The sequence below is a fragment of the Pelodiscus sinensis genome, chromosome 4, assembly GCF_049634645.1.
Source record: "Pelodiscus sinensis isolate JC-2024 chromosome 4, ASM4963464v1, whole genome shotgun sequence".
In the NCBI taxonomy this organism is placed as follows: domain Eukaryota; kingdom Metazoa; phylum Chordata; order Testudines; family Trionychidae; genus Pelodiscus; species Pelodiscus sinensis.
Window position 1 is genome coordinate 44,358,983 of NC_134714.1, and position 27,385 is coordinate 44,386,367.

At 46.2% G+C, this 27,385-nt stretch overlaps 1 protein-coding gene across 8 annotated transcripts in view; it reads left to right on the plus strand.

Annotated features, from left to right (window-relative positions):
- The window catches only part of AREL1 (apoptosis resistant E3 ubiquitin protein ligase 1), a 41,034-nt gene extending 17,714 nt beyond the window's left edge, over window positions 1-23,320 (plus strand). For 7 of the 8 annotated variants that reach the window (XM_075926868.1, XM_006117751.3, XM_006117750.3 and 4 more), the window contains 12 exons: window positions 4,523-4,600; window positions 6,119-6,260; window positions 7,160-7,281; window positions 14,254-14,329; window positions 15,128-15,237; window positions 15,893-16,072; window positions 16,228-16,353; window positions 16,577-16,706; window positions 16,789-16,847; window positions 18,289-18,378; window positions 19,338-19,513; window positions 19,821-23,320. In XM_075926868.1, coding sequence (XP_075782983.1) covers window positions 4,523-4,600; window positions 6,119-6,260; window positions 7,160-7,281; window positions 14,254-14,329; window positions 15,128-15,237; window positions 15,893-16,072; window positions 16,228-16,353; window positions 16,577-16,706; window positions 16,789-16,847; window positions 18,289-18,378; window positions 19,338-19,513; window positions 19,821-19,923 — 1,392 coding nt within the window. In that variant the 3' untranslated portion in view covers window positions 19,924-23,320. Of the gene's footprint in view, window positions 1-4,522; window positions 4,601-6,118; window positions 6,261-7,159; window positions 7,282-14,253; window positions 14,330-15,127; window positions 15,238-15,892; window positions 16,073-16,227; window positions 16,354-16,576; window positions 16,707-16,788; window positions 16,848-18,288; window positions 18,691-19,337; window positions 19,514-19,820 lie in introns of those variants that run through there. The other variant, XR_012903380.1, reaches the window with a different exon arrangement.
- Window positions 23,321-27,385: the final 4,065 nt, after the last annotated feature.

Below are 27,385 nucleotides of genomic sequence, written 5' to 3' on the forward strand. Positions count from 1 at the left end.
CCTTGGAGCTTCCCCCCTGGAAGCCTCCTGTTTGCTGTGCAAGGTGTGGGAGGGAGAAGAGGGGGAGAGCATCCTTCCTCCACTCCTGTACTCTGTCTCCACACAGAGAGAAGGGGATGGAGGGAGTTTGGCGATGCAAGACGTGTGTGTGTGTTTGTCATTTTCACAAACATACACTGTCCTTCACACTCATCTCCCAACCCAACACATACTTAAGGGGTTGTTGTTCTTGTACTGCTTGCAAAGTGGGTTATTTTTGGTTTTTGACTGGTCTGTGCATTTCATAATTTTCATTTCTCTTATGCTTAAATTTAATTCTTTTGAGTAGCGAGTTCTAAAATGCCTATCCTGTCGTGGCTGGAGTCATTATTCCTGTGGTAATTGCTGTTCCTGGATGTGGCTGGCATGTTCCTGCAACCTCTGAGAAAGGCAGAGCATGGGGTCTCCATATGCTGTTCTTGCCTGCAGACACCACTCCTGCAGTTCCCATTGATCAATAATGGGGAACCGTGGCCAGTAGAAGCTGTGGGTTCAGTGTCTGTAGATGAGGGGCATTGGTGCCATTGAGCCATTGCTGTACATGCCAGCTGCTTTCAGGAGTGGTGCAGGGCCAGGGGATAAACCTGTCTTAATTCCACTGCTCCACCACCTGGAAGCTGTCTCAATTAAACATTAAGCCTGTTTCCTGGATCCCTGTCCTAGTCCTGAACCTTCTGCTGCACCTAACCTCCTTCCCAGAGCTTGCACCCTGAAATCCCTCCTGGACCCCAATCTCCCCCTGGGCTAAGACCGGAGACCCTCTCCTACTCCAAACCCCATGGCCCAAGACTAGCTCCGGTGGCCCAAAACCAGAACCTGCTCCCCCAGCCTGGTGAAAGTGAGTGAGGATGTGGTAGGAAGGAGGATGGAGTGAGCAGGATGAGGCCTCGGAGAAGGGGTGGAGCAGGGGCAGGGCCTCAAAGAAGGGGCAGGAAAGGAAGTGGAGCAAGGGTATTTAGGTTTGAGGTAGATATTACATTACACTTACATAGGAAAAAACGTGTTCTTGTGGTTAAAAAGTTGAGAGAGCACTGGATTAAAAAAATATAAAAACCTAGAACAGAGAATGGTTATTTAGTTTAATATCCTGGAGCATAACTAGGAGAAATGGCAAAAAATTAAGAAAGGGGCAATGTAGACTTTACCATTGTAACCAGAATAATATTAACAGAAATCTTTGACTGTCCACTCCCTACAAAAACCCTTATCCTAAGTAGAATGTCTAGGGAAGCTAGTAAAGCAGAAAAGTTAGGCTAGTAGAGGCTTCGTTTTGCCAATCTATTAATTTGGGAGAGGTTCAGGTACTATAATAAAAGGTACCCATATAAAACCCTGACCCAGGAAAAATCTTCCTACAGAGAGATGAGGCTGTGAAACAGTTACCAAACAGTAGAGGGGAAGCCACATTGCTTGGGATAGTTAAGTCTACATTGGATGCAGCATTAGAAAATGTAGAAATGAGACTAATGTCTGAGGGGGAGTAACTCAATAGTGCTCCCACTCTGATTCTGAGAAAAAACTTTGGACTTTGATCAGGCTTCACTGATACATTTCCTGATATTGTAGATCATTCTGAATGCCTTTTATTATAGATACTGCTTGGGTTGGAAGAGAAGACCCTTGGATGTCTGTGTAAAATGTGCATTTCTTATGCATCCACAACTGTAATATTTTGGGTACCATATACAGGCAGTCCCCGGGTTACGTACAAGATAGGGACTGTAGGTTTGTTCTTAAGTTGAATTTGTATGTAAGTCAGAACTGGTACATATTGTAGGGGAAAACTCTAGCCAAACATTTCTCCAGAACTCAGTTTTATTCTCCCACACCTTACTTCCCTCAGTCCTTTATTCTCAAGCTGACGTGTCTGCTGAGAAAAGCCGCTCTGCGTCTCCCTGGTCTGCTGGGGTGGGGCGCTAGCTTCGCGTCTCCCTGGTCTGCTGGGGGGAAGCAGCTAGTGTGGGGTTGCCTCACCCCGTTTGTAAGTAGGGATCCGATGTAAGTTGGATCCATGTAACCCAGGGACTGCCTGTACATAAATGTAGAGCATTATTCCTGTCCAACAGATCCATGTTGTGCAGCCCAGCAGTTCCTTATATAGGGCTTTTCTCACTTAACTCATTGAAAATTGCTGCCATTCCTCAGCCATCTTTGCTAAATGAGGCTTGTGTAGAAGGGAGTCTTGTGTCGAACAGGAGTTAAAATTGGGGCTTAGCCTGTTCTACATTGAGAGAGAGATCCACAGTTGAGGGCCTTCTGCCAGAAATACTCTGCATCTTGAAGATAGCAAACAGGCCTGGTCACTCCCGGCTTCAACAGTTTCATTATTATTTGTTTGAATGTGATGTTCATGAAATGGAAGCAGTAACACCAATAATTTGGCCAGTGCATGATTACATTCCTCACAACTTCCTACTTCTGTCAGTGCATTGCAGTCCTGCCCAGTAACCTCCCTTGCTATTTGATTCCTGGCCTCCACTCTAAATTCCCACACACCAACTATCTTTTTAAAATATAAGGTTTCTGCACAACCTTATTTACTGCTATATTTCTCATGTCAGTGTGTCCTGGAGTTTCCCAGACAAATGTAACTATGAATTCCTTTTGTCGACTTGCTTACAATCACTCTTCTATCCCATATACAGGACTATGTAGCACTTTAAAGACTAACAAGATGGTTTATTAGCTGATGAGCTTTCGTGGGCCAGACCCACTTCCTCAGATCAAATAGTGGAAGAAAATTGTCACAACCATATATACCGAAGGATACAATTAAAAAAATGAACACATATGAAAAGGACAAATCAAATTTCAGAACAGAAGGGGGATGGGGGGGGAAGGTAAATGTCTGTGAGCTAATGATATTAGAGGTGATAATTGGGGAAGCTATCTTTGTAATGGGTAAGGTAATTAGATTCCTTATTCAGACCCAAGTGTAAAGTGTCGAATTTATCTGGACGCATGGCCAAGAAACACTGGAGACATTCCACAGAGATTTCAACAACCTACACCTCACCATCAGTCTCAGCCTGGACCATTCTACACGAGAAATCCATTTCCTGGACACCACAGTACAAATCAGAAATGGAAAATTAGACACCACTCTCTACAGAAAACCCACTGACTCATACAGTTACCTACATGCTTCCAGCTCCCATCCAGAACACACAATACGATCCATCATCTATAGCCAATCCCTTCGATACAACCGCATCTGCTCTAATCCCACTGACAGAGACCAGAAACTTCAGGATCTCTACCAAGTATTTATAAACCTCAACTACCCACCAGGAGAAATAAAAAAGCAAATTGAAAGAACCAGACGAATACCTATAAACCATCTACTTCAAGACAGACCCAAGAAAACCAACAATAGAACACCACTTGTCATCACCTACAGCCCCCAACTTAATCCTGTCCAACACATTATCAATAAACCACAACCTATACTGGAACAGGATACTAAACTCCAAGAGGCTCTAGGAGACAGACCCATAGTCTCCTATAAACAACCACCTAACCTCAAGATGATTCTTGCCAACAACCACAGGACATACCACACTAATACCAACTCTGGTACCTTCCCTTGCAACAAACCCCGTTGCCAGCTTTGTCCACATATTCACTCTGCTGATACCATTATTGGACCTAACCAAGTGAGATCAAGAACACATATTCCTGAGCATCCAGAAATATAATTTATGCTATCATGTGCCGAAAGTGTCCGTCTGTTATGTACATTGGACAAACGTCTCAGACACTTCACCAAAGGATCAATGCCCACAAAACAGATATTAGACAGGATCACAAAGAAAAAACAGTTTCTTGCCATTTCAACCAGAAAGGACATTGCCTCAACGACTTAATTACCTGCATCCTGCTTCAAAAGCCTTTTAAGACTGCACTTGAAAGAGAATCCTCTGAACTGTTGTTCATGCTTAAATTCGACACTTTACGCTTGGGTCTGAATAAGGAATCTAATTACCTTACCCATTACAAAGATAGCTTCCCCAATTATCACCTCTAATATCATTAGCTCACAGACATTTACCTTTTCCCTCTCTCCATCCCCCTTCTGTTCTGAAATTTGATTTGTCCTTTTCATATGTGTTCATTTTTTTAATTGTATCCTTTGGTATATATGGTTGTGACAATTTTCTTCCACTATTTGATCTGAGGAAGTGGGTCTGGCCCACGAAAGCTCATCAGCTAATAAACCATCTTGTTAGTCTTTCAAGTGCTACATAGTCCTGTATTTTGTTTCAGCTACACCAGACTAACACGGCTACTTTTCTATCACTCTTCTATCCCATGTTATTGCATAGTAGAGATGTGAAGACTATGTATACTGTCACGGGAAGTTTTGGAAGGAGGCTTTTTCTGTGGGTTTGTTCACCCTCTGTCTTGAGTCTAGACTACTTGAGAGAAAAGTTTCAGTAGAAATGTGGCTGCTAATGAGTTTTCTTCTCTTGTGGCTCCTCAGCAATTCTCAGTGAAGGAATTCTATTTGAAGATCATTCCCTGGCGCCTCTTCACATTCAGAGTGTGTCCTGGCACCAAGGTGGGTCTGTTTTCATCCAACTGCTGTTGCAGTTCCCACTTCACTGCTGTTTGCTGAATAATGATCTGCCTGTTGGATTTGCTGTTGGGGAAGTAGTAGTATTTTCACTGAACGGCTGCTAAATACATATGATACAGGAAATTAAAAAAACATTTTTCCTACCAGAGTATTATAAATGTGTGAGAGCAGTGTGGATGTAAAAAGTAGTCAAGTTTACAATTAACCAATAAGCCTAGGCTTATTGGTTAATCTTCTCAACTACTTGCATTCCCCCGCCTTGTTGCCTCTGTATCAGAGGCAGCAAGATGGAGAAGAAGGCTTAAAAGCTGGTTCCCCCCCAGCACTGACTCTGTGATGCTGCCTTCCTCCCTATGCTGCCTCTATCAGAGGCAGCAGCATGGCAACAGAGAGAGGGGAGAGGAGCCTCTGCCCATGGTGGGTCTGAACTCCCTGCGGACAGAGGCTGTTCCGCATCTCACAGAGCAGCCTCTGTCCGCAGTAAGTCTGGACCTGCTGTGGGAAGAGGTTACTTCATGGCAGCAGCCCCTGTCCATGGGAGGCCCAAGCTCCCAACAGACAGAGGCTGCTCCGCCTCCTGTGGAGCACCCTCTGTCTGCAGTGAGCCTGGGCCTGCTGCAGACAGAGGCTGGTCCGGCAGCAGCCCTGGGCCCCAGGAGCTCAGAACCCCCAGGGAGAGGGGCTGTTTGGCTCTGTCTGTGGGCTGCAAGTTGCTGCATCCCCACCCCACAGCAGCCTCTGTCTGTGTGGGGCTTGGACCCCCACAGACAAGGGCTGCTGTCACCCTGTGCTGCTGCCTCTGTAACAGCATGGGGTGGCAAGCAGCTAGTCCGCAAGGGGACCTGATTTTTAAACTGGCTTTCCTTACAAACTGGCTCCCATCTGGCAACCCTGTGCTGCGGCCTCGGATGCAGCAGCAACAGTATGAGGTAGCAGGGGGCTCCTTGGGAGTAGAGCCGGGAGCACACTGGCTGCCAGTCCTGTCCCCGGGGACTATAGAACAGTTGAGTAACTGATAAGAATTCATGTGGTTACTCAACTATTCTGTAATCCAACATCCCTAGTGAGTAGGGGCTGTGCTAGTCATGGTTCTTCTCCGAACTCCAACATCAGGATCCATTTCTCCTAATAGCCGCCTCCCTCCTCCAGTAAAGCATCTAGCTCTGGTCCCCTGAAGCTCCCTGTTTGAAGTGGGCTTTATAAAGGCAACATCCCAGTAGAGATGTGAATGGTTAACTGGTTTACTGGTTAGGGTTAACTGGTGGGGACTGGAGCAGCCCACTGCAGAGTGTTTAATAACAGGCCACTGCAGTTTAACTGGTTAACTAATTAAATGGGATTTTACATCCCTACGTCCCAGCTAGAATCCAAGTGCTGGAGCCAGCATGCTTGTTAAATGGGTTCTGTTGGGGTATGCAGATGGGAAGGTGCGTGTGCGTGTGCGCGCACTGCATGCTGCACGATGACTTGATCTCCTGTCCTGCATCTCTTTGTTTCTAGTTTTCTTACCATGGGCCTGATCCTGTGCACAAGCTGCTGACTCTGGTGGTAGATGATGGGATCCAGCCCCCTGTGGAGCTCAGCTGCAAGGAGAGGAACATCTTGGCAGCCACTTTCATTCGCTCTCTGCACAAAAACATAGGTAAAAGAGGCTGGTGGGATAGGCATTATGATTGGGGGGCCAGGTTGCTGCATCCCCAGCTTGCGTACATCATGGATTGGTAGGCAGGGAGTTAGCACTTGAGGTCAATTATTCCACTTTACTTAGCTATGTAACCCTTCCCAGAGTTGTAGAGTAGTCATCCATCTCTTCTTCTGCTTCTGATAGCACTTCCAATGAATGGCTCTCATTGTCTCTGGCTTGTCATGCTCAGCAGGCATTTCTGTTGTTCTTCTGAGCGTGGCTGAATGTTTGAAACACTAAGCACAAACTGTCCCCTGGGAATTCTGCTGTGCCTGTCTTCAATAGCAGATCTCTGTGACTGAAGAGCAGGCTTGTACAAGTAGGGATGGAGACTCCCATTCTGACATGTGAGTGTTTATAAGAACATAAGAATGGCCATGCTGTATCAGATCGATGTTCCATCCAGCCCAGTATCCTGTCTGCCGACAGTAGCCAATACCAGATGCCCCAGAGGGAGGGAACACAACAGGTAATCCTCATGTGATCCCTTCTGTTACCCACCTCCAGAGAAACAGAGGCTGGGGACACCATTCCTTCCCATCCTGGCTAATAGCCATTGATGGACCTAACCTCCATAAATCTAGCTAGCCCTTTTTTTAACCCCGTTAAAGTCCTAGCCTTCACCACATCCTCTAGCAAGGAGTTCCAGAGATTGACTGTGCGCTGAGTGAAGAAAAACTTCCTTTTGTTTGTTTTAAACTTGCTGCCTATTAATTTCATTTGGTGACCCCTAGTTCTTATATTGTGGGAATATTCACTTTTTCCACACCCGTCATGATTTTATAGACCTATCATATTTTCTAAGCTGAGAAGTCCAAGTTTGCAGCTCAGGTGCAATCATACGATCACTATTTCAGGAGGCTCAGAGACCTTTCAGGACAAAGTGAACTTCTTCCAGCGGGAGCTGCGTCAAGTGCATATGAAGAGACCTCACTCCAAGGTTACGTTGAAGGTCAGCCGCCACGGCCTGCTGGAATCTGTGAGTGAGCTTGTGACGGTTGGTACCTGGGGGGACAATAGGCTGTTTCCACTCCTGCCCAAGATCTATCCCAGCTCCTTTTGCTGCCATTCAGTTACTCCATAGTGAAATTAAAGTTGAGAAAGTCGACAAGAATGTTTGAGCCTCTAGCTGCGAGGCATAAACTGATCACCAGCTTTGTGAAGGGAAGCAAGTAAAATTTTCCATGTGATAATATAATTAGAGAGCTTTTGAAAGCTTTACACCTTTTTCTTAAATTTCTGGCATCAGTTACTGATGCTGGGACTCAGGGGCAGTTGATCTCTTCTGCTATGGCAATAGTTGGAATGTCCAGGCTAACAGGGTAGTTGGTTTGTGTGTGATAGAAAGCATCCTGAATGCCATCAAGACAAGCCCTATTGTGACAGGAACTGCCTTAATCCAGTGTGCTTTGTTCAGGCTTGGTAACTGTTCTTGTTTGTGGGGAAACTGTGTACCTCCCCCTTAAACTGTAAAAGCCAGTTATGCTCTGAGCAAGAAGGAAGCTACTCTGTGAATTACTGTCACTGGGGTAAGGGTAGACCAAACCAAAGTATATGGAACTGTGGCAATAACAGTCTCAGAGCATTGAGTGTCTCCATTTGCAAAATGTTCTCCAGAGCATTAGCAGTGAGACTTGACTCAGACTGACTTGTTATAATTCTTAAATCTCCTAAATTAGATGCAATAAAACTATCATTTGTCATGACTTGTGATGCCATGTGTGTTTTGGCATAGAATTGTGACAGAAATGGAGAACACCAATTGTGGGAAAGGGAGAACTGGTTGAGATTCTCTTTGATACAGTTGGTAACTTTGGATTTAGTAATATTTATCAGCAGATAGGTCAGGCTGAACATTGTATACACTGGGGCTCCAAGTATCAGTTCATCATCCAAACCATTTTTAATTCCTAAAAGCATTTCAGTGTCTCCCTCAGTACCCAGTTATATTGGAAATTGCTGCAGAACCATTAGCTGTAGCATTGCAGCCAGATAAGACCAAAGAAATTACATGTGGGGCTGAGAAATGTAAACATTTGATGTAAGGATGTGAATGAGTAGTCCACTACCTGATAAGCTCGGGTAGTACTTTCAACTACTCGATCACCCCCATCTCTTCCCCTCTCCCCCGCCCACTCTACATTCTTAAAGAGACAGGAGCTGGCCGCAGCACAAGCCTCCCTCCTGTTGCTCTGCATTATTAGGGATAGGGGAGCCTGCATGCAAAAATGCTGGCTCAATCCTGGTGGCCTATCTGTAGCATTCCAGCCTGACAACCAAGGGAAGTCCCAGCTGCTATCCCAGCAGAGGAGCATTCCATTCCAGGCAACCCCAGCTGGGCTGGGGTGGGGGGGCGGCTGGGAGAGACTGGAAGTGAGAGCTGCAGCTATGCTAAGGCAGCAGGTAGAGGATAGTCCACCTCAATTTAAGCCCGCTTGGATGGAAGGGGACTGGGAGAGACAGAAAGTCTGATCTCCAGCTGTACTGGGCAGCAGGAAGATGAGTGGGATTCCCTTTGAGCCCCAGAGGGCAGGGGGAAAGGGGACTGGGAAAAGAGGCAAGTTCTGGCTGTACAAGAACTCCGGTAACCAGAGTGTCTCTTGAAGTATTTGTAACCTGACATGTGTGACTCTGAGCCCCGGCTCAGGGGCTGCAGTGACACTGTGACTAGGAGAGTGCCTGTTCCCAAACAATTTCTATGGGTTCTAGACAAGTGAGAGCCATAACGTTTTACTATTTGTTTGGGGACAGGGACAGGTTTTGAAAGTCATTAAGTGCAAGCACCAGGTCTTCTAGTGTAGTTTTCTAGTGTAGTTTCTTGGTCCTTCGAAATGACTCAGTGACTCCTAAGTATGCTGACCATATGCCCTATAAAATCCAGGACAGTCCTGAATTTTAATCTTCTGTCCCAGTGCCCCCCATAAATACTGAAAATGTCCCAGAAACAGCGCACAGCCTGAAGCGCCTGTGCGCTGCAGTTTCCCATCCCCTTCCCTGTGCCCAGGAACACAGGGACTTCATAGAAATTTTTTCTGCTGCTCTGGAAGCAACCAGTAAGAGCAGTGGGAGGCGGTGCCTGACCTTGAGCCTTTGTCCTGGCTGGGCAGGTAGTCTGGGAGCCGCCACAAGCAGCAAGTGCCTCCCCGCAACCCTTATGCCCTTTAAAGTGAGTAAGAGCCATGCGGGTGGTCTTAGATTTAAAAGGCTGAGCTGGAAATCCGCTGATGCCAGTTTGCACAGAGCGCAGACTCTGCCTTTTAAATCTGAGACCATCTTCATGGCTCTTACTCACTTTAAAAGGCAGAGCCAGTGCTGTGCGCAAATCCTGCATCAGTTGGTTTTAGCTCAGCTGGCGTGGCTCTGCCTTTTAAATCTAAGATGAGCCACTTGTGCTCAGCTGTGTTGTGGGAGGTGGGGGAGTTCAGCCGGGGGTGGAAGTGGGGAGGAGCTCAGCTGGGTTGCAGGAAGGGGGAGGTGCTGGGCTGCAGGAAGGGGGAGGTGCTGGACTGCAGTAGGGGGGAGGTGCCAGGCACAGAGCTCAGCTAGGCTATGGGAGGGAGAAGGTGCGGAGCGTGGAGCTCAGCTGGGTTGCTGGACGGGGGAGTTGCCGGGAACCCAAGGACTGGGCTCAAGGGGAGGGAGGGAGGTGCAGGGAGCCAGCGCTGGACTCAGCACGTCAACTGGGCTGAAAGGGATGGGGGGGGAGGCACAGGAAACAGACGGGCAGCTCAGCTGGGCTGCAAGGGGGGGTGAGGGGAACTGGTGCTGGGCTCCACTGGGTTCTGGGGGATGGCCTTTGGGGAAGGTGCAAGGAATCGGGGTGGGAGGGGGAAAGGAAATGCAGAGAAGCATAGTGGGGTGGGGGCAGCAGCAGAGGGCCTGGAATGACCTCCCCTAGTCTGGAAGTAGCCCTCATCTGGGACCAGTGAGATCCAGAGGGTGCTGGACCAGGGAGGTACTCTTATGTATCCGGTGTTGGGCTTTTTATGTCATCAGAACGTGGGATGTAGCGGGTAATCCAGTTAAGGTCTTTGTTGAAACCTTTATTGTAGCTTTCAAACTTGTGTTTTGTCCCAACCTCAGAACCTAAGGGATCCATAAAATTCCCCAGAAAAGTAAATCTGGCTTATGAGAAGCCCTGAACTTTAGTCTTCTCTGTCCCTTCCCCTCATGCCATGGCACACCTGAGGAGTGAGGTGTCTCAGTTGGGGGCCACCTCAGTGAGGGTTGGAGTTTTGGGAGGGTTTTTTTTGTTTCTCACTTGTGTGGTTCCCATCTCATTTTTCTGTGGGTCAGTGACCCCTAACCCAAAAAAGGTTGCCTACCCCTCCCATAAATAAAGAAAACATTGGAATCTTTTGTATTGGACATACATTTATATTTTACTTTACTTTGTTTAAAATTAAGTTTGATAAACTAACATGTGAGATTTATAACATTTAATCTGTTTAAAAATTGAAATTAAACCATTCTCCCCAGCTGTAGCACTAGCAAAATGGCTTGGGCATAATTGTATAATTAAAGGTGAGTTTCCATTAGCAACTGATGGTCCATGGAAAGGTTTACATTGAGACACATGGTCCACTGGCCAAAAAGTTTGAGAATCACTGAAATAGAAGCACCCCCAGCCTCTCCCCTTGAGACACCTCTGCAGGCTCCCTGCTGCTCCACAAGAGGCCCAGAAAGATCAGGTCTGTTACCAGGGCAGTGAAATCACCATGTTGCTCTGGTGTGAATGATGGACAGACTCTTTGTGAGTCTTCCTCATCCAAGCAGTTGATTTAAACAGCACGGTAAGATGCCATGTGAAAACGCTTGGTGTGTCCACAGAGAGACAGGATGTATCTTCTCTCTCCAGAGAGGATTGTCATGACTTGTGTGTCTGGGTAAACAAGCCCTTTATGAGCTCTGTGAAGAGGTGAGATGTTTAGACTTCCAGTTTCAAGGGATTTGTTCTTCTGTCTTTGGGTTGCACGTTGCTTTGACCTGAATGGAGTGACAACGCATTTATGAGTTATTCTGACACACAGTGAAACCTGTGGTAAAGACCCCACGTTTAGTGAGAGAAAGCGCTGTTGTCAGAAGAAGTAAATTCATAGTCTCGCCAATTTTCTTCAAAGATCACCTCTACTAGGCAGTGGGGCTTTTACTGATTGGTCCCTTATATGTTTGAAGAGTGATTAAATGTTACCTGGATCTTTTTGGGAAATATCAACAGATTGCTTTGGGCTCAATCCTAGCTTAAAATTTAAATTGGATCAGGCCCTTTGTAAGCAGGTTGGGAAGTGGTCTCATTCGGCAATTATTATTAGGTATCATTTACATAATATAGGTGTTACCATTATGGTATTGGCATATGCATTTCTCAGTAGCTTTACATATAAAACCGCCCCATTGATCTCCCCAGGCAATGTACCTTTCAAGCTGTAGTGGTGAGGATTAGTGACATGGTCTTCTCCACCCTGTAACTGTCATAGTTAGTTCAGTATTGTCATTCTGGCTTGTGGAAACAGAGGACATTTGATAATTTTGCAGTAACTTCAAAAAATGCTGTTGTATTACATTACAATGATGTTGTAATACATCTCATTAAGGATGTAAATTCCCATTCATCAGTTAACCGGTTAATGTTAGGTCACTCTGGGGCTGCTGCCAGCTTCCAGCCCCCTCTGGAGCAGCCCCTGTCAACAGCAAGCTGGACTCCCCATGGAGAGAGGTTGCTCTGGACACTGGAGCAGTCCCTGCCAGCTGAGACTCCAGGTCCCCACAGACAGGGGCTGCTCCAGACCACAGCAATCCCTGTATGCAGTGGGCCCTCTGTGGGGGTGGATCAGCCCCCTGCCAGTAGCAGGTGGGAAGCTGCTCCAGCCCCCTCTGATTACCTGTTAATTGGAGCTGTTAAGAGCACTTAGGAAGTTGTCCTAAGAAGTTGTGGGATAGCTCTGTATGATTCCCAGGTCCTGAGTCAAATGGGGCTGCATCTCTACTGCAAAATAATAGGTGTCTGATTCTGGATTTCATCTTGAATTGTGGTTGGACCTGTACTGCTGCAGTGTCCTGAGACCCTAAGTCTGGGGTCAGGATTAATGCAATTGTAATATAGTTGCATGGGGGACCCCTATAGTTCCCAAACTCATCCCTATTGGTAGAGGATGGTGGGAGGAGTTTTTAGAGGAGGGAGGTCACATGATACCCTTTACTTCCGGTCATGTGTACATCTTGACCCTGCAAGTACTACCCCAGGGGAGGGACTTACTGAGGCAGATGGGTGGGGCCTAAGGATCAGGGGCGTGGCTAGCAGTGTTAGAAGGTGTGGTCAAGGTGTTCCTATTTTTAGTTCAGAAAATATGGTCACCATACTCATAAGTAAAGTAACAAGCACAACTGGGATTAGCATTTGCAGGCTGAAGACCTTATTTACATTACAAGGTCTTTCAAGCTGGGAAGCAAACTCCACAGCAATGTGTTAAAGTGCTCTGTTTCCTTTGGGAGGAAGGAAAGATTACCTAGTAAGCCTACTGTGACTTCTTTGTGTAATACAGTGAAACCAAGAAAGGCTTGCCTTTTTCTGTAAGGCTCTGGTCTGCAGCATTTGCAGTGTATGGGTCCAACACACTGAACCAGTGTGCTCTCACTGCCGGATCCTTTGTCCCTAATAATGCAGAAGGCAGCAGGGAGAGGGCGTGGGGCTTGTGCTGAGATTGTCGGGTTGGCTGCTCTGTCCCTTTGATAATGCAGAATGGCAGCATGGGTTACGGTTGTCCTGAGAACCTGTGGGGGACCAGAGATTGATTCCTCTCTATCTCTTTAAGAGTGCAGAGTGGCAGCGGGGAGTTGTTCTGAGGTTCAGCATGAGCCAGAAGTGAGTGTTTTAACTTCCCTTTCTTAAGGACTAGTTGAGTAGTAGATGGAAATGAGATTGATTAGCAAGTTAATTGCTACTTAACATCCCTAAATTGAGGTATAAGGACAATACATATCAACCAGAGAGAGAAGCTGTAAGCAGGTGCTAGCATGATGCTCCAATGTATTTAATAATCAACTAAGTCTGAGCTGACACTGTTGCATTCTGGGCTTTCTGGGATACAGGTTTTGCACTTAGATCTTTAATTGGAATCAGGAATGTGGGCCTACCCATTTCCAGTCTCTTGAAAGATTTTCTTAAAGTAAATCATGCTGTAACAGGTAAATGTAAAGCAGCAACTTCTCCTTAGGCTTCTTTCTTCTATGCTCTTTGAGGAGCAACTGAAGAGATGGGCCAGAGAGAACAGAGACTTCTTTACAAAAATTGCTCCTAGCTATAGACGCTTTAATAAATGCTATTGAGTTGTTGCCTCAGGTTGGGGGGGAGGGGCATTGAAAGAATGGGCAGTGCTTAGACTATTGCTTTTGAGCAAACTTTCTCTTGATTGTGAAGTGAGGAGCTGTTAGATGTGGGGAATATTTTGTAATGGAGAACATACTTATGGTTGAGTCTAAAAGGAAACAGCCCTGCCTAAAATTAATTCCTGACTCTCCAACCTGTATTCAGATTACTAGACTGTCTCTCTCCCGTTCTGTTTCATTTAAGTCAGGGAACCTAACGGCCAGGGGGCCGGATGTGGCCCCTGTCTTGCCTGGATCTGGCCCCTGAGGCTCCTCCCTCCCCCCCCAGCATGAGGGAGCCTGTGCCCATGGGGCTGGAGTGCACAAAATCTACTCGCCTGGGCTCCTGTAGGCTCTGGTATGCAAGAGTAAAGTGGGGAGTGGCTTTCTCTTACTCATTTGAGGGCCACATCAGTGAGCGTTTGGGTTTTTTTTGCTTCTCCCCTTTGTATGGCCCCCAACTGATTTTTCTGAGAGTTATCAACTCCCAACCCAAAAAAGGTTCCCCCCCTCTGGTTTAACTCGTGCATGGATATTGAGGCCTGAGTAGTGGCTGCTGCTAATACTTTTCCTTTCATTCTCTCAGTCTCTGAAAGCAACACGGAATTTTTCCATTTCTGACTGGAGCAAAAACTTCGAAGTGATTTTCCAGGATGAAGAAGGTAAATGAACTTGCCCCTGCAGAAACTTACAAGCTCAAAAAAGGTGTGCCTGAAGCATAGTGGGAGCCACTTGGTGTGAAATTTAGCACTTCTGGCTGCTTTGTAACAAATACATCTATGTCTAGATCCTTCTATAGCCGCTCTGGTCTAGGTCCTTCTATAGTCTTCATACTGAAGTTTTGAATAAATATTAATGACTTCATCTTCCCAACTCCTGTTAAGTAGGAAGGTATTAGTCCCAATTTACAGATGGAGATGTGCAGCACAGAGAATAAATGACTTACCTAAGGCTATATGTGTCAGTGGCAGAGTTGTTTACAGAATCCATTATTCTTGAGTCCCCATTCAGTGCCTTCATTTTATAAGACCATCCTTTCTTTGAGTTTGCAGCTGGGCTTCCCAGTGTGTTACTTATAAATGGTGACTGATTTGATAAGAATCACCTATGCAGAAAAGATATGAAGTGCTGGACTAAGAGATTTTGTCAGTCACTGTTGTATTTAAATGTGTGAAAATGCTCGCTTCATGGATCTGAAACCTTAGGTTTGAGTGAACGGAAAATCCTTCCAGCAACAGGAGTCTGATACAAGCAATTACAAGACAATTAAGTGAAAGACCATCTCTATACTTATTTTCCTGTGATCCCATTCCCACAATGCTCTGCCCATCAAAGTGACTTGGAGATAATGATGCTGTAGCTAAAGAAATAATTCTGATTTCCTGGCAGCTCTGGGTGGGAAGAAGAAATGGAAGAGAGTTGGCTATAACTCTGGGTTTTGGACTTGGTTTATCTTGTAGCACTGGACTGGGGAGGCCCCCGAAGAGAGTGGTTTGAGTTGATCTGTAAGGCTTTATTTGACACCACCAATCAGCTCTTTACCCGTTTCAGCGACAACAACCAGGCTTTGGTGAGTTCCCACCTTCCTACTTTGGGTGGACAGAGTTGGGCATGTGGGCATACTGTCTGCTGAACAAAAACACATAAAAAAACCTACTGTGCCTGTCTGCTGAAATACCTGCCCCCAAATCCTCCTAAATTATCTCCAAATTCTTGTTTGGATATCTCACTGGGTTCCAGAGTTGGAGCATTGGGCTTCCAGAATCTGGCACTTCCTTATAAGGCCTTATTGGGCATAGGATGCAGTCTGTCTGTCTATTAGAATCTCTTTCTTTTGTCATGGAGTGGAAGGCAAATTTTTGGTGCATAGCTTGGGGCAATGCACGTGGCTCATGTTGTGTCCCTGCTGGCAAGATTCTGGCTTTTAATCTCTGTTGCTGTGTTCTCATGCTGTCACTCCTGAGACCTACAATAGCTTTAATTTAATCACTGAGCCAAATCTATGGCCCATGTTATGCAGGAGGTCAAACTTGAAAGATTATTGTAATGGTCCCTTCTGGCATTAAAAGCTATGACTGTATGTTTAGATTTAGGGTGCATTTCCAGGGGCATGAGGGCATCTTCCTGGATGTGGTATGCAATGTGAATGGCAGGTAGGGTCATTGTTGCCATTTGTGTTAACCCGTGTCTCGTGGTGTTCTAATTCTGATCCCTCTCCTCTGCAGGTTCATCCCAACCCCGTCCGGCCCCCACATTTACGGCTGAAAGTGTATGAATTTGCAGGCCGCCTGGTAGGGAAGTGTCTCTATGAGTCATCTCTTGGAGGAGCTTACAAGCAGCTAGTGCGAGCTCGTTTCACCAGGTCCTTTCTGGCTCAGATCATAGGACTGCGCATGCATTACAAGGTAAGGCCACACTGGCTTCTGTGCTGAGCCCAGGCTGAAGTTGCACTGAATGCGATCTTGTTCCCAGCAGACCCAGAATTCCTGTTCAACCATGTATGTTAAATTCCTCCTTCTCTCTTTCTCCGCCCCATACCTCATCTACCTTTCTTCCTCAGTATTTTGAAACAGATGACCCAGAGTTCTATAAGTCCAAGGTTTGTTTCATATTGAACAATGATATGAGTGAGATGGAACTCGTCTTCGCTGAGGAGAAATACAACAAATTGGGGCAGCTGGAGAAGGTGAGAGGTGGTGGATGAGGGTGGGGACAATCTCCACTCCTTTCATCATTGGTAGGAGAGGTTGGGAATTGTGTGGGATGTCCCTCAAGCAGTGGTTGAGGAAGAGTATCAGCAAAGTAGGAGCAGGGAGAGTTTCTTCAGACAGGGGTTCATGCTACAGGGATGATTCTCCTTATCCTCACACATTCTTACACCAACATCTTTGTGTGGTCTCTTGTTTCAGGTGGTTGAGCTGGTAACTGGAGGGGCTCAGGTCCCAGTAACCAATGAAAATAAGATCTTCTACTTGAATCTGCTTGCCCAATACAGACTGGCCAATCAGGTTAGAGAAGAGGTGGATCACTTCCTGAAAGGTAAGATACAGTGTGTGCTCCCTGCTTGGCTCTAACTTCCTGTTTTAGAGACACTGCCACTTACTGTCTTTTTGTCTTTCAGGTCTCAATGAGCTAGTTCCTGAAAATCTCTTAGCTATTTTTGATGAGAATGAGCTTGAGGTAGGTTCTGCTGATCCTGAGCCAGCCTGCTTTGCCCACTTACCCTCCTTTTCACATGACTGTAGAGCTGGCTGGGGATGAGAGAACTCAACACTTGCAGTGTCTCTTCTTAAAACATTCCCCCTTCTCCTTCCCTCCTCTCAGTGGGGTGGGTGGGGGTGTGTGTGTGTGTGTGTGTGTGTGTGTGTGTGTGTGTCTGTCTGAGGGAGAGAGCATTGAGTGTTTGGGAGACTCCTCCTTCTGTCACGTATACACTGGCTTCATGGATAATATATAATTATTGTTTATAGTTTTAATCAAAGGGTATTTGAATCATGGGTTCAGATGCTCTTAATGTCTTGTGGGGACATAGGAAGTCTAGCCAGACTATAATTGCCTCTTACAGCAGATGGCATGATCTAAAGAGAACAGGGCCAATTCCTTTAGGTCAGCATTCTACACTAATAATGAACCCATGGCAAGGTAGAGAGTCACTTATCAATTTTTCTGGTCTCCATTTAACATCTGAGTCTAGACTTCTTGGTGCACACATCCCAGTTCCAGCTCTGAGAGTCTCTACTTTGCATAGTTTTTATAGTACTCTGCTTTGTACAGGACCATTTGGGCATCCAAACATGAGGTCTTATTTCCTGATTAGCTGTTATCCTAAGAAAATTTTAGAGTAGCAGGGGAGCCATTAAGACTCTTAGTCCCCTCCTCTCAGGATTGCCCATATTTCCTGGTTTGGCAACTGTTTTTCCTCTTCCTTTAGCCCATTTTATATCTAACAGAAGAAGTCCAGTACTATATATGGGTATGTCTACACTACCCCGCTAGTTCGAACTAGCGGGGTAATGTATGCATACCGAACTTGCTAATGAAGCCCGGGATTTGAATTTCCCGGGCTTCATTAGCATAAAGCCGGCGCCGCCATTTTTAAAAGCCGGCTAGTGCGAACCCCGTGCCGCGCGGCTACACGCGGCACGGGCTAGATAGTTCGAACTAGGTAGCCATTCCGAACTATCTGTACGCCTCGTTCCACTAGCGATTAAAACTATAAACAATAACCCCTGTCTGGAACGAGGCGTACAGATAGTTCGGAATGGCTACCTAGTTCGAACTATCTAGCTCGTGCCACGTGTAGCCACGCGGCACGGGGTTCGCACTAGCCGGCTTTTAAAAATGGCGGCGCCGGCTTTATGCTAATGAAGCCCGGGAAATTCAAATCCCGGGCTTCATTAGCAAGTTCGGTATGCATACATTATTCCGCTAGTTCGAACTAGCGGGGTAGTGTAGACATACCCTATGAGATTGACATTTTACTTGAAGTGTGTATGTTCTGAGCCCAGCATTTTGCGTGCCTCTTAAGGGAACAAAGCTGACTCTTGTAACTGGAATAATGGCTGGCTTCATGAGTACTTTGTGCTCTTGCTCTCATAACTGCAGGTCTTTTTCCTTTCAGCTGCTGATGTGTGGTACTGGAGACATCAGTGTCTGTGATTTCAAGGCTCATGCTGTGATGGTGGGAGGGTCGTGGCACTTCCGAGAAAAGGTAGGTGGGAAGTTTTTTTCTTCCTCCACTGAAATGGGCCGACTGTCACCTGCATCACTTGGACTCCAAATGGAAATTTCCTGCTCAAAGTGGGAAAAGCTTCCAGAAAGAAAAACTGGAAAGAACTTGGAGAAGAGCAGAGTAGAAAAGCAAGACCTGGGCCTGGTGGTATAGACACAGGAGAGCAGACTTTGGATCTTGGAAGGGAGCTTACAAAGAGGACAGAAGCCACTGAGGACAGAACAAGAATGACTGGACTGCAGCTGCAGCAGGGAAAGTTCAACATTAATACTGAGAAAAGAAAAGTCAACTGTAAGAGAATTTCAGCATTGTGGCAAGTCAAATGTTGGGTATATCACTCTTCAGTGAGGAGATTCCCATCTATCAGGGATGATTTGAGGATTTTTAAGTCCATGTAATTGTGAGGCGTAGGGTTGTCACCCAATAGAGGTTCCTTAACAAATGGCCCTAGTCTTCCCATCCCAGGAGCACTTCCCATCCTGATGTGGGGGGCTCATGAGACTATCTAGAGAAGTAATGGAAATTGCCAGTGTGTCCCAGAGGGAGACACTAGAACTGTTTCCCCTTCCAAACTGCCAAGGCACCAAAGGATGTGGGAGAGCAAAAGATTAGTAAAGGAAGCAGATGGGATTTGTATCTTAAGCCTAATTAGTTTTCCAATTCAGCATTTCAGCAATAGAGAGGAGCCTCTTGTGTGGGAAATCGATGAGACATCCTATTATACTAGAGGTGGGTGGTAGCAACAAGATATAAAGGTGACTGGTGAGATGTGACTATGCAATTGTTCCTTTTCTGGTTTGCCTTCATAATATTGGTGGCCATAGCAGTTGGTAGAGCTACTTTCTTGCACATATTGCCTCTCTTCTTCTAGTAATCTGCCATTGTACTTGTATGTCCCTGCTTCCCTGACCTAATTCTGCCTTATTGGTCTCTATCAGGTCATGAGGTGGTTTTGGACCGTGGTCTCCAGTTTCACACAGGAGGAACTGGCCCGTCTATTACAGTTCACAACTGGTTCCTCTCAGCTGCCTCCAGGAGGGTTTGCTGCACTCTGTCCATCTTTCCAGATCATTGCAGCTCCAACCCATAGTACTTTGCCGACAGCACACACCTGGTGAGAGCCCTGGCCTTTGAACTCCCTGCAGTATGTGTGTGGGATTACATTATGTGCTTGTGAGCGGTGAGTGCATCATCTAGTAGCATTTCTTGTTGTGAGCTGCCGGTACTACATGCCAGGTGTGTTGGCCCCTCTGAACTGTGAGCTGCTGGTAGCAAGCATGTGGTGGGCAATCTGTATAATGGGTGCTAGATGTGTGGTGGATACCATGTCATCCCACCCAAGGGCAGTGAGCAGCTGGAGACATTGGTGGATATTCGCCAACTGCACAAGTGGTGCTTATTAATTGTTTTTCTTTTTTCAGTTTTAACCAGCTGTGCCTCCCTACTTATGACTCCTATGAAGAAGTGCACAAGATGCTGCAGCTGGCCATCAGCGAGGGATGTGAGGGATTTGGCATGCTGTGACTCCCCTTCCACTTCCTTGCTCCTCAGGGCAAGGCATAGCTCCAGTCCACTCTCATTCTTCCCTTCACAAAGCAATGGGGACACAGCACAGACCCTGTCCAAAGGGGATCATCCTCCAGAATCTGGCATGCAGTCTTTCCGTGTCTAGAGTACATCACCAAGAGCTCGCCTCATACCCTCCCCTCACTCCCATCTCGGTTCAGGGTAGTACAGCGAAAGAGCTGTGGTGCATTCGTCAGGGTGATATGGCACTGGGATTGCCCCAAACTCTCTGCATTTGTCCCTCTGGGAGCAGGGAGTGCCTGTGAGCAGGAGTTGCAGTTTAGTACAGAAGGAGGTCTGTGTAGCAGTCATTACTGTAGCTATTTTTGGGGAGGACCAGCTTGAAACTTTGTTGGAGAGCTGGCGTGTGAGAAGCCTTAACATGTTGCCATGCTTTGGCCCAAGTCCTTCTCCTGATGCTCTCCTGTAGCTTATGTAACTACTTGTACTGCATGTTTCTGAAGGACACAGGCTTTGTTCCCTATTCAATACCTGACCCATTAGGGCTTCCAGTTCTCTTCCTCTCACTTGCACTGGAAGCTGACATCTCTTGCCCTTGCTGGAGAGGAGGAAGATTAGCATCTGCTAGAGAGAGCAATCCAAAGGCACACTCTCTCATTAGAGCACAAGCGCCGACCCTGGCAGTGACACTGTACTGCCTCTACAAGGGCTAGCAGCAAGAGCATCCTTCTGTACTGGCAGTGACTGGTACAGGCCTCTGCTACTAAGCTGGAAGAGGATATTCTCCTTCAGTAAATGTTTCTAACATTTGACCTAAAGTGGTACAGGAAGCTGTCCTGCATCCCTTGCCTTCCTTTCCCTTCCTCAGGAGAGGGGATGAGTATCTGTGTGAGCCCTCAATGCTGAGCACAAATGTCTCTCCAGTGTTCACCTTCGTGGCACGTGTGTAGTATCAGGCCAGCTGGCCAGCAGGCAGCTACTACTGTGTGCACTGGGCTTCTGTTTGTACAGAATTACAGTTGGGGTGATGGTATTGGACAGAACCCAGTACCTCAGCCCCTGACATTCCACAGGGTCTTGGCTTCTACCTCTATCACATGGCAGCCAGGGGCTCTGCCTGAAGTATGCTGGAGGAAGAAGGGAGTGCTTCCCGGAGGGGTGTTGGTGCCTGGAGAGCAGCTGGCCTTCTCTCCTACCAATCCTCTGCTGTTCTCTTCCAGAGCACTCTTCCTTGCTATTCCTTCTAGTGCTGCTGGCTTTCCAGCACACAGGGTACTAAACTGGAGCGTCTCCCAAACAGAGATTGAATAGCCCATCAGGTGGCATGTTGCACAACCACTGCCCAAATTATAGTTTGGGAATCAGTAATGAGCAGTAAATTTATAGCTACCTGGTTCTGTTACCTGTGACTATCCACTCAGCTCCTCCCATCCCAGCAAAACGAAAGGGTGAGGAGTCAAGGATCTTACTTGGCAATCTTTCCAGTTTCAGCAGTGAGACCAAAATCTGAACAGATAATTGAACTCCCAACTTGTCCTTAAAGTGCATCTCTCCAGGTCAAGACTGGAAGCACATTGGTGAGTGACTGGCATATGAGAAGAACCTGTGCTGTATGCAGTCACTGGAATGAGTAGGATTCAGGCTCTTAGGTTCATCTCTTCTAAGAGCTAATTTTAGAAAAATAGATAACGTTAAAAATTGTGCCATCACCCTCAGTTCCTTTATTCTGTGGAGCTGGAGCTGTCTTAAACAGGGCAGGACTTGCGGGGTATGGCTTTTAAGTTGGCTTTTCACTTTTCCAATACAACTCAACTAAATGAATTAGAACTCTTGGGAATATTCTAGACAAATGTCTTTTTATTAAGGCAGTATCTTAACTGCTCTTAGGGAGAGTGCAGCAGGGCCAACAGGCACAGCAGGCCCTTGGGCCAGGCGGGAGGGGGGCCTGAATCCGTGCTCCCTAAGGGGTGATGACAGAAGGGGCAAGACCAAGGGTAGTCAGCCCTTAGTACCATCCAGACTCAAAGCTACATGGAATAGAAAGCAATTCAAAGGGGCCAAGAGCTCCAGTCGCTGCTAAAGTAGCAGCAGTGGTGGCTGGGATCTCTGGGCTCCTTTGAAATGCCGGGTCCCCATGCCGGGTCCCCATGCAGTTTCCCAATCTCCCACTGTTGGCAGGCCTGGGAGAGTGCATCACATCTCTACAGAAATATAAGCTATTGTGGTGCCCAATCCAGCCAGAACTCCAAGCATTCTGTAAAGTATATTAATTCCCCTTCAGGAATTGAAGTGCTGAGAGAGAGCCTGATACATAGCTGGTGCAGTTCTTCCCTGACTGATCACTTTAGCAATGGCTACTTTGTCCCCTTTTTAAAAAATACTCTCCCTTTGTGTAATGCTCTGACCTCCTCTGAGTGGAGAGTGTGGTTCCAACTTATTTGCACTTTGGGTGGTTTCTATAGTCAGTACATTTGGGGCTTGTGTGTACTATTCCACTCATGCACTGCTCTTTCTAGAGACCAAAAGAAGGTGGCACTGTTGCTTTGCTCAACTCCTATTGGTTGAGGAGGTGCAGCATGTTGCTGTTCCCTCATTGCAGTCTTATGTCTTGTTCTTTGGCCTGGCAAGGGGCCTTTTGAACCTTGTGGTTATAGGTTAATTCTGCTGATGACATCTTCCTCAGGAATCTTTTCCCTCCTTCTCTAGGGCTGAACTGTTTCTACATTGAGGACAGAGTGGCTAGACATTGAATAGCTTTATCTGCTTGAAACAGCCCCCTGATCCTCCTTGCAGTTCAGCCAGCACCCCTTGTCTCCGTAATTATACAGATGCCAAGGATTTTCTTTCAATACAAGTGCAGTCAGAAATGTGGTGGATGCTATTAATTTTTAGTTGAAAACCTTTCTTTGTTTCCAAAGGCCTTTAGCTGGTCCCATTTCTCCCAATGCTCCACCACTTCTGTGGTAGAGGATCTTTGTCTCTTAACCTCTTCCTTCCTCTTCCCATCACACCCACCTTATATGCTGCCCTTACAGTACCAGTGCGGGGCAATGTACGGAATGCACTGTGGTCAACTGTACTGTATGTTTTCTGCTGCAGAGGCTCCTTAGTTGATCCCTTAAACCCACCTAATAGAGACGCTTCAGTAGAAAGTTTTTGGTTCAGGGTACTAGCTCAGACAGATTCCTCACCTCTCTGGAGCTGCTGTAGACCTCACAGGGCCTGGCCTCTGCCTGTATTTGAGGTTCATGATGCATGTTTTAGAAATCAGAGACTAAAAGAGAGAGGCCAGGCCCCAGTTCTAGCTGGCAAGTTCCAAGTGGAGTTCAGCAGGTTCTGGAAGCCCGTGGATTTTGTATATAGTTTGTATATTAAATAAAATATTTTAAAAATGCTCTCATCCTGGTTTGGAGTTATTTCTGAGAGGCACAGAAGTGATGACTTAAACCGATTAACCTTAGTCGTGAAAAGTCCTCTTCTGATCTTTTAGTTCCTCGCCATGTCACTCATGTCACTGATTTCTAGTAGGACTGACTAAATCAAGGACCTGGAAATTTAACTGAATTCTGCAGTAAGACTTCCTGGTTTCTGTGGTGCTTCATGGCAGCAGGCTGGAAATTCTGCACCAACTTCTGGTAAATCCATTAGTGAGACTTTTAGTATACTTACTATTCAAATGAATAATGGAGTCGGCACAGTAACTTGTAAGTTACTTTTAATATACATGCATTTCATTATATTCAGTGCTGCAAGTATTGCCTTTGAGTTTGCTTAACTGCATTATAAAAGTTGTCAGGTTTTAGTTGGAAGATGGAGGTTTTGGTGGTAAGAGTGGACAGAGTTTATAGCACCTGGGAAGTGATGGCACTTTTGGAATGTGGGACGTAAACTTACCATCTGGTGGTTTCTTCTAAAATGATCAACTAAATAGTTAACAGTAGACAAAGTGTTTACTATTAGGCCTCAGGGTGAGCATTCCTTTTCCATGAATCTGAGAGCTGTTTCAGGCTGTCTGCAGGCTTTGATTAACAACACTGTATTTGTCACTGTGTTCATGTTTGGAAGACTTTTCTTGTCAACCATAAGAACTAGAAACATAACTTTAAAAATGAAAATGATTATGGAGGGAGTGGATTCTGTGGCAACTGCCTCGTGGGCTTCTGACATCAGTATTGCTGGATGTTATGCTGCCAAAGTGTATTTTGGGAGTCAGCCCAAAGGCTTTGGTTGAGTTCTTCCCCCTTCTATGGTAGGTATATCTCTGAAAGTTTGTATATGTCCCACTACACATTAGTATACTTGCCAGCACGTAATGAAATCGGCATCCCCTTCTCTGACTGTGGCCAATATTTGCATTTTAAGCTGTGAGTGAGTGCTGGCTGCTGGATAAGACTGTGAGCAGAAGGTGTGGATCCCAGAGTCCCAGCTGTAGTATTGCACTACAGAGTTCCATCTGGCAGCCTACAACTGGAGCAAGCTCTCATTTTGTCTGGTGCAGAAAAATCTGAACTCGTTTACTACAGCAGTGGATGCCATGAAGAACTAGAGAGACAGAGTCTTGGTATCCCTTTCAAGTGGATGAATCCGTGGCTCATGATGTTAGATCAGGGCTCTCAACGATGCGTAAATAGCCCCGAATTCCCTGTGTGGAATGATCAAAATGATTTCCAGCAGTGACTTTACTCCTCTTCCAGACAAGCATATCAAGCAAGCTACATGCACCCTGGCTAGTGTGACTCATAGGAAAGGGTCACAGCGGAGGCAAGAGCTTTTAGAAATACTACCCGTTTGGCTAGACATGGAGGGGGAGCAGTAATCTGAATTAGTTTAACATGAAGCAGGTTCTATAGTTTCTGCCCCTCTTTGCAGCAGGAGGGGTGATGTCATCTGGCCATCTCCATTCTTGTTCATCAATTTCTCCTGATGTCATGGAGACAGAATGGTGCCAATGACCTGTAGCCAGATTAGCATCCTCAGTTCAACTAAGCATCTGTGAATTTGCCTGGACCTGAATCTGGGCCAGGAGAAGTTCTAGCTATGCATGTGTCTCACTCGTTCTGCATGCACCAACCTGTGTCTTCTGTGTCTGCAGGCAACTGCACAGGGGGAAATGCTGCAGACTTCCTGATTCTCTACACGCAGCACTCCTGGCATGATGTGCTGAAGGTTGAATGTGCTGCTTGGAAACTGCATTGTCTGCAGCATTCTCTCCCCCTCCCAAGTTTTGTCTGCCTGCCTTCTAAAAGCACAAAGCTCTCAGGAGTTTCTTCAACAGTACTAATGGAGAGACTGGTTCAGGGAGGGACTGCTTTGTTTGGGGGGATTCTGAGTGTATAAAAGGTTACAAGGAGGAGGGAGAAAAATGTTTTCCTTAATCTGAGGCTAGGATGAAGCAATCTTAAATTTCAGATAGGAAGGTTTAGACTGAACATCAGGAAAAGCTTTGTCAGTGATTAATTGCTCAGGGAGGTTATTGAATCTCAATCACTGGAGATTTTAAACAGCAGGTTAGAGAATCACCTTTCAGGTATGACCTAAATCAATGGTCTCCAACCTTTTTAAAAAAGTTATCTTGTGGTTAATATAAGTGCAATGTAAGATCTACCTCAAATCCAAATACCCTAGCCCTGCTTCCTTCCCGCCCCTACTTTGAGGCACTGCCCCTCTCTGCCCCTTCTCCGAGACCTCGTCCTGCTCACTCCATTGCTCTTCCTCCCACATTATCACTCACTTTCACTAGGCTGGGGTAGGAGGTTGGGGTGCAGGCTCTGGTCTTGGGCCAAGGGGTTTGGAGTGTGGGAGGGGCTCTGGGCTTAGCCCAGGATGGGAGATTGGGGTCCTAGAGGGGTTTCAGGGTGCAAGCTTTGGGGTCCAGGAGCAGTTTCAAGGTGCAAGCTCTGGGAAGGAGTTTGGGTGCAGGGGGACTCATGTCTGGGGCAGGAGGTTGGATGTAGGAGGAGATTCAGGGCTGGGACAGGTTCATGAAACATGCTCTGGCTGGGCACCGTTTAACTGAGATGGCGTCCAGGTGGTGGAGCAGTGGAGTTAAGGCAGGCTTACTCCTACCCTACCTTGGCCCTTTACCACTTCTGAAAGCAGCTGGCATGTATAGCAATGGCTCCATGTGTAACTCATTTCATACCTGATTTACTGTACCTGAAGCTAGTCTTGGAAATTCCCAGATCCTGCCCCAGACATGAGACTTTGCTACTGAGTATGTCATGCCTTGAGTCTTGGGGTTCTGTATATCAAACTCAAGAGAAGCTTTGGCTGCCTATCACTTCTTTTGTGAGGGATCAAACAGTAGATCCAAAGGTTCAGTGTTTTTTAGTTCACAGTGAGGGATTGAGAAGCTAGAATTGGCCTAATGTTGTTCAGGATACTTTCCTCCAGTGTGAGTGGAGGCCAGAGCAAGTAAGAGGCAGTTCTTTGGTGGAGTATCTCTGACTTTATCTATGATGGCCAACAACTGACCTCTCTTCCTTCCCTCCTTGGAGACAATTCTCCAAGTAATTGTTCAGCATCTTCTGACATTATTTTCAGCACTGCTGTGTACCTTGGTACTGTAACTTCTTTTCTTTGATACATTTCCATACCTGATGGACTAATAGAATACTAGAAATGTAGGTCACCGAGCACAAACCTCTTCCAAATTAAAAGCCCTATTTCCTCTATGTTGAGGGCCCATATCTGGACCATACCTGTCAGATGTTTATCTAACCTGTTCCTAAACACCACCAGTGACAAGGATTCTACAACTTCCCCAATAACCTATTCCTGTACTTAGCTCTCCTTTTAGTTCATTTCCCCCTAATATTTAGTTTAAATCTCCCTAGCTGTAGTTTAATCTGGTTATTTTTTGTCCTAATTTCAGTATACACAGAGAACAATTAATCACCATTCTGTTTATAACAGTCCATAATCGGAGATCTTTTTGCAGCTGATGTTATGAAGCTATCCTTCTGCAAGAGGGAAGACAGCAGTGGGCAAAAGGATGGCCAAGATGATACAAAAAAGGAGTGTGGTAGTATCCCCTAAAGCAGGGCTACTCAACATGTGGCTTGCAGCCCATGGTGCAGTTTGGGTTTATGCAGGGCTCAGCACACAGCCTGTGGGTGGGAGCCAAATAAAAAAAGTAGTCAATGTAATGGTCTTCTGTTGCTATGCATTTTAGTAGTTAAATTCCTGGACTGTCATTGCTCATTAAAAGTGCTGTCATATGGGTGGAAATTGGGAAAATATTGTATTTTATTAATATGAGCAGAACTGACTAAAATGGGGCCTGTTTGTTGTGTAGTCTTGCCTTAATCTTTGTATTGGTGCCCATCAGTATGAAAGATACTGTTTGCATATATCTGCAAGTATATGCAACCACACTTAAGTTGCAGCCCTCGGCATGTTCTGTGAGTATTACTGCAGCCCCCCAGGGCTTCCAAAGTTGAGTAGCCCTGCCCTAAAG